The following is a 7303-nucleotide window of genomic DNA, read 5'->3' on the forward strand; positions in this document are numbered from 1 at the left end:
ACCAAACTTGGCATGTACCCCCTACTTAATTGCATTTTATATTCTTTTAAAAAATATTCTGATAATTACACTAAAAATCTTTGCAACTAACGATAATTTAATTTAAACTTGTCTTGTATTCACATATTCACATCTATTTGTTTTTAGCCTAAACTACTTGTTTTTAACTTAAGTGATTTTATTGTATGTATATAGTTGTTTCTTAAATTCACATGATTTTAACTTGTTTTATCGGTATTTTTATCTGTTTTTAGCTAATATTTGTGTTTTACAATTTACTGTTTAGGCTTGCGCCTTTTATTTAGCAGTTTCGGGGTCCTTTGGTTTCAATAATCTTTCAAACAAGCGTTTGCTGAGCCACAACTACACTTTTTAGAACATATTAAAGGGTATACAAGTTACGACAGTAGATAAAGATCAAACACAAGCTCGTACTTTTTACTTTATATAAAACTACTGGCTGGACTAAGCACACATGGAAGTAAAAGGCAGAAGTACCTACGAGTGACGTACGAAAGTAAAAAGCTTTTGACTTATATCTTGATAACGGAGCTACGAGTCATATGTGTTGCGTTCGAATTGCGAGCGAAAGCATTATTTTGCACGTACCAAAAATGAAAGAAAATTCCATGTCTATAAATTGAACAGTTTCTCCTTTATCAAAATGAAGGAAAAGTAATGAAAGCGTGTAGTAAAAAAATTCTGTGCATTTGAGACTAATGGAATACTTGTTTAGGCGCCATGCAGACTAGTGCAAGTATGTGCCATAACAGCTGTTTTTCAGGTTCCAGCCAAATGCATAGTATCGATTCGTTGGATATTCCCAGGTGACACTACTGCGCGTTCAAAGCATGTTGGAAAAAGTAATTATTTTGCCAGGGAAGTTAGCTGACAGGATATCCGATAGGTAAGTTATCCGATCCATGTTAACCGATATGTTAACCAATAATTTGACTCGGCACAGGCAAAGAAGGGGTCTTCGTTATCGTTATCGGATACCGGCAAAAATGCGCATAACTTAGGCGCCAAATAGGCTCTGCTCCGGTACGGATAACTCTGTAAACTCGAAGAGTATTTACTGTTTCAATTCCCGTCGGGTACGGAGAAGACCTGAGAGTGTGGTTCCAGGTAACCTCCATTTCCGCAGCAATTTACGGAATTAAAACCGACGTAGGGTGCCAGATGGGGTGGCTAATATGATGCCGCAGGACAGATCATTCCGGCTCCATATATGATTAATGGGTATTCAATACTCTAATAATCAACAGGAAAACTTTTTTTAAATATTTTACTTGTATGCACAAGTATAAATTTGTTAAATCTTATATTAGAGTTAAATTAATATTTTTTTTATTTTTAATATTTATATTTTTTTTTACAAAAATTTGGATGTTTTTTTTGTTTAAGTTTTTACACTGCTTACGCGAAATTCATAATTATTTGGTACATTCTTTTTATATTCAGTTACCCTTTTTTTCGATTCTTTAACATGTCATTATAAAATAAATCAAAAATTAAATCACCTAAAAAATATAAATACATAAAACTACATATATAATCAACGTAATTGGAAATATTTCTGACTGCAACTTTTTTGCTAGCTTAGAGTATGAACTCAACTAGTAAGTTTTTATTAAAAAAAATATGCGACCTTTACAAGAAATCCCCGATGTTTCATTTAATTCGTTTTATTATCTTCAAGTGTGGTTTATCATTTGCTTGGCTTTTATTATATCTTTTCATTAGAAAAACGACTTTTAATTTAGGCTTGATGTGAATTTAAATACAGAAGCAAAAAAACATTCTATTAAGCTTGATTATAACGCTGGTTCTGATAAGTATTTAAAACTACTGCCTCGTGCATACTTTTTTGCCACTAAACATGGATCAAGCTCTTTGTAAGAAGCATTTAGGTTCGATTGAAAATAAAATAGATGAAGACAGCGATGGCAATGCAGCCAAGTGGTAGGGCACGATGCAGTAAAACATGTTTTCTAGGTGGCAAGTGCTGCTGCTCTAGATGCAGCTGCGAAATTTCATTGCGAAGCTGCAAATTGCAACTTTCAGAATTCTCAAGTCGTTCCTTGTAAACAATAAGCTCCTCTTCCTGTTCTACAAGGGAGTTATTTAAGGCTGAAATATCTTCGTTCCAAGCATTCTCAACGATATCTTCATTACCGTCTTGTCCTGTAATCTGAAGTTGCTCACTGATTCCGCTCCCGCTCTCTTTTTTATTTTTCTGAAGCTTCGTAATTTCATTTTGCGCAATTTCCAGTTCTAGCTGTTTCTTTAACATCTCAATCTGCTCGTGCATTGAGTGAATTTCGCTAGTCAACCGCACCGTCTTTATTTTGTAGGAATCACATTCCTCCTGTAACATTTCTATTGCCTGCTCTGTGGGCAAATCAGGTGGAATACAATGGTTTCCCTCGACAAGCTGTGTCTCTTGGCTTTCCAACTTTCGATCTAAGATAGTTGCAAAAGATTTCTGATACAGTTCAGGAATACTATTAAGCTCTTCATGCGATTTAGCTGCTTCTTGCTTCATGCCAGCATTCTCTTCCCTTATTTCGTCTTCGGAATCGTCATCTTCATTGTTGAAAATTGCTTTTAGAACTGCAGCCCCTTCATCGCCCTTGCTAAGGTCAGAGTTCTTAAGCAACCTTATGACGCTTGATTTCTGTAAAACATTTTTTATATCTAGTTCGTTAGGTTTCGACTTCTTTACCTAGAATGAAAATTAAATATATAAAAAGAGGTTTGATATGGTATAAACCTAACATTACCTTATTTTCTTTTATCGAAGCAGTTGTTTGCTGATCTATGTCCATTATGAGATGATTTTTTTCTGAACTTTCTTCTTCTCTTCCATGATGTTCCGTCTTTTCTTTTTCGCCATATTCATCGGAAATAATGGCGTTTATTTGCTTTAAGACATTCTGCTCTTGATACTTCTGCTCGATTTCGTTCGTGGCAGTGGACTGTTGGAGCTGAGAAACCTTAAGGCGTAGTTCATCTAGTTCGCGTTCTTGCGTGAACAGCTTTTCCTTCAGCAGCTCCAAACCGCGCTCTTCATGCTCTTTAGCCTCTTGTTGTTGGCGTAATGATTCCTGCTTGTAATCTACATTCTCCTGCTGCAGTTGCTCGAGTCTAGTGTTAAAGTCCTGCAGAGTCTGTTTCGAAATGACAATTTGATTGCGCAATATACCGCACTCGTTCTCCGAGGTGGCGTAAGCTATCTCTATCTTTGAGAGCATTTGCATAGCATCGCAACGTTCCTGGTAAACTTTGCGCAGTGCCTCTTTGGCAGTCATTTGGTAGGTGGTTTTGTCCTCAAGAAGCTTTACAATCTATCAACAGAAAAGTAAATATTATTATAAATAATAAAAGTATAGCAGGTCGAAATTTGGATACCTCGTTACGAAGAGCGTTCTCCGGAACGTTCTTTTCCATCATCTGCAGCTTTTTTTCTAGTAGGTTGATTTTGTGTAGTAACTGGTCTTCCGTTATCATGCTCTGCCAACACATTGCGGAGTTCTTTCGGGTGGAATCAAGGACGCCCTGCAAGCTGCTTAACTTAGCTTTTAGTGTCCTCTCCCTTTGCGCCGCCTCCTGAAGGAACGAATTCAAGCGCTGGATTTCATCAAAGCTGATTCGGTTTTGACCTGTAAATAACATCTGGTCCGCCTCGATCGAGATAGCCTCACGACCATCGGGTAAGAAGAGGGTGACGCGGGCAATGATGCATCCGTGCACCTCTTGTCGCGAGTTCTCAATAACCTCAACGCCAAATTTAACGATATCACCGTAGTGCAATTCCGCTGGATCATTTCCTAGTTTATTGTCGTTGATAAAGGTACCGTTGCTTGACTTTGTGTCTTTAACCCAAAAACGACCATCTGGTGTATACCACAGCATTGCATGGTTTCGTGACAAAACCTTGCAGTCAAAAATTGCATTTCCCTCGTTCGCCTTACTTTTGGCAATAAGGCGACCTACCTTGCACTCTTGGTTTGGCTGCAAAAATATGTACCTTGTATCGAATTTGTGCGACTTGGCCTCACACTGTAAAACGATTTTAGCATCACCTGTACAGGGTGCTGAGCCCAACTCAGCTCCAGTGTTTTGATCTACCGAGGCCGGTTGGGTAACGGAAACAACCGGGAGGGCCTCGCAATCCGCTGCCGGACCGCCGATATTTGCGGTCGCTGCTGGGTTCATTGACATATGTAACAACTGCTGGGAAACTCCAGCGGGCATTTGAGCTGAAAGCCTATGGTCGAAACCGCATGAACCTAGCAACGTCTTCGTGCTGGAGTCGGAAAAATGAATGTTGTTATTTTCCTGGTTCTCGGTCGACTCGTCGTTGTTGCTCTCAACTAAATAGAGGTCGTGCTTCTCCGTTACATGGAAAAGTTGTTCCTGCTCCAATTTTGTAGATTCCATGCTAGTGTTAGCCTCAGCCTTTCTTCGATTAACAGTCGATGCCACTTCTCCGCCGTTACCAGGTATGCTTGCCTCAGGTGTGACCGTTACTAAGTCTGTGGGTGTGCCCCCGCTACTCAATGCTACTGCTCCGACTGCCCTTGATGCTGACGTCGGCGGTAATGGGCTTAATTTCTGGTCATCATCCTTGTTATTCAGCCATTCGTTTCTCACCAAGACCATTACTGGAATCCATAATCCAAGATTAAGTATAGTGTGCGAGAGCAAAGGCGGATTTACAATATACATATTTAATGTTGGGTAAAAACAACCAAAATTAACTAGCTTGAGAGTCATTACTATTCCCATAACTAAAAGTAAATATCGTAGCCTTGGCATTGTTCATAATATTAACTATTTGCTGTTCATCGTATTTTTGGGAATGGTAAGAACTGCGTCCACCTAATAATTCAGCCCAAGTCTAAGGGTTAGTTTACGATTTTAATGCTTAAACTACAGAAAAGGGAAAAGAAAACACACGGAACACAACTGAACCAAAACTGGGTAAAAAAACATGATTATTTTCCTTTTGCCTAAACTTCAATTAATTAAAATGCTGTCGGATAAGCGCAAACGTTCAAGAATTTTGTTTTTAATCGCTGTTGTTGTTGAAAAAACTAACTTAAAAAATTAAGCTAATTGCGCCAATGTGCGCAATGGGACATACCTTGGGTGTTGGGTACTTGCTTGATTTATTGTAATAAATTATTTTACTTCCTTCTTTAGTTTGGTTTCGATTTATTTGTTTGTAGTCATTTGCTCTCTCTACAAACGCCAGGCGTACTATGCACGAAATGACTGCTTTTCGTTAGTTTCTTTTAAAACAGACTTTAGAAGCAAAGTTTGTTGAAACAAGCTGCAGTTTTTGTGGACTTCAGCGTTACCTGAAACCAAGTTAATTATTAAATTTCAGGAGATGACCAACGTGTTATTGTCTTAAATAACACTTATGCATTTTGTGAAAAACGTAAAACCTTTTTGCTTACTAATGTTACCTTTTTGAGTCTTGTCAAATATCACAAAGCTAATATGACGTAAAACTTATTAATATGCGACTGAAATACAGCTGATGAACATAAAATATTTACTCCAGCACCGAAAAGATTGTTGCCGCTTTTTTATGAAAACATAAATATACACAGAAAATGTCTTACAGTATTAACAGCGATTCAACATTAAGTGCATATTATACCTTATTCATACCAAGAATCGTCCGATTCAAGGAAAAAGCAAAATAAAGGACTCACACTAAGCTTCATCGCCCGAACTATTTGCTGAACTATTTCCAATAGAGGAGGCTAAGCCTGATGTTATTTTACCAATGAATTGCGAATGAATAATGAACTCAAGCTAGCATTTCTGCAGTCAACTTTTGTCTGTGCGCTGTATGATACGCTTTGATAAATGTCGAACAGAAGAGTGCACGTTTCTAAAGGTCCGCGACAATCTTTTCAAAGTTTTATTAAAGTTCAAAGAAGAAAACTGTGAATAACAAAAGGGACGCCAGCGTTGACCAAGCAATTCCGGTTTGGACCTCATAATGTCCAATGATCTAATATCAAAATAGGCTGGGGAATATTACAGAGAGTAGGATGATAAAACAAGTTTTTGATCAATAGTGGTTATAGAAATAATTTATGCCTACATATGTATACATAAAATAATTAAATTATTTTTGTTACTTGAGATGATTTTGTTTGTTTGTTATCTTAAGGGCAATCTCTGGGAAAGAGCCCGACGCGGCTCGGGACTTCTGGTGTTATCGAAGCCCGAGCTGCCCTTACTACATTTGGCTGCTCTTGTCCAAAGAAAATATTTATTATTGAGCAGCCCTTACGCGTTTCAAGGTCTCACGGGGTCAAGTTTGCTAAAGGTCGACAAAGGGGATTTAAAAACATTATAAATTTATTTAAGCGATAGACAATAAGATTTTAAAACTTAACATGAAATTGAAAATCAAGTAAAAATTTATAAGCTCGCGAAAAATACACACAAACTCTGGACTCTGTATCGCCTGCGTTTAAAGTAATTTAATATTTATTTTCGCATGGTCTCCGATCTCTACTCTACGTTAATTTGGATTTAAACATTTTGTTTAATTTGCTAATTTCTAAAAATTTCATTTCATGGGATTTTCGTAATTATGCCCTAAAAACTGATATTCTTTTGTTCTCTCTAGCACTTCTTATTATTTGTCTTCTTTACGTTATTATTCTAACAAATTTTTTCACTCACCCGCACTTATTTGGCGTTCCATCGTAGAAAGCACTTTCCCGGGGATTGGTGGCTAAGATGGTTAATTTGAGGGGGTAGAAAATATTAAATAATAAGACATCATAAATGTTACATTCTACGCCCGATCATACTGCACAAAAAAATGCATGCCCTATCAAAAAGAAAAAATCTCCAAATACACACATTAGAATTAGTCACTAATCATATTTATAAGTATACAAAAAAAAAAATAATTTGGTCCTCGGTGGTCTTCCCTCTATTCGAATCCTCTTCTCCCGGTGTAGCTCTCCTTTTTCCTCTCCTGTTTCGTAATCGCTTGCTTTTTCTTTTTGGTTAGGCTTTCGACGCGTCGTCATAGGCCTGGTGGGAAACCGAAAAACCGTGATCCCCGACGCCTGGTTTTTGTCACGTGCTTCGTGTTTGGGCCCTTTCCGCTGGGTACAATCAGGGTCTAAAGAAAAAAAATCGCTTCATGGGAGGACAGAGAGCCGACATCCGCTCGCTGTCGAGCGCGGTTGCAAATGGATTAACTTCTGGGATTGAGCTCGTCTGTTAGCTAACTCCGTCGATGGCTCTCACGAGT

The 7303-nt window shown here is 38.0% G+C and overlaps 1 protein-coding gene across 2 annotated transcripts; it reads right to left on the reverse strand.

Annotated features, from left to right (window-relative positions):
- Nucleotides 1-1672: 1672 nt before the first annotated feature.
- LOC108100593 (sarcolemmal membrane-associated protein) lies at nt 1673-5624 on the reverse strand. 2 transcript variants are annotated; one of them, XM_017204585.2, is made up of 6 exons: nt 5574-5620; nt 5481-5509; nt 5153-5369; nt 3415-4670; nt 2787-3350; nt 1673-2728 (listed from the first exon to the last, which is right to left on the reverse strand). In XM_017204585.2, the coding sequence occupies exons 4-6, from the start codon at nt 4666-4668 to the stop codon at nt 1910-1912; spliced, it is 2637 nt and encodes an 878-aa protein (XP_017060074.1). In that variant the 5' UTR covers nt 4669-4670; nt 5153-5369; nt 5481-5509; nt 5574-5620; the 3' UTR covers nt 1673-1909. The 2 variants fall into 2 exon arrangements, with proteins under 2 accessions (XP_017060074.1, XP_017060083.1); XM_017204594.1 differs by having other exon boundaries at nt 1673-2680; nt 5481-5624.
- Nucleotides 5625-7303: the final 1679 nt, after the last annotated feature.

This window comes from Drosophila ficusphila, unplaced genomic scaffold, assembly GCF_018152265.1.
Source record: "Drosophila ficusphila isolate 14025-0441.05 unplaced genomic scaffold, ASM1815226v1 contig_580, whole genome shotgun sequence".
NCBI lineage: Eukaryota > Metazoa > Arthropoda > Insecta > Diptera > Drosophilidae > Drosophila > Drosophila ficusphila.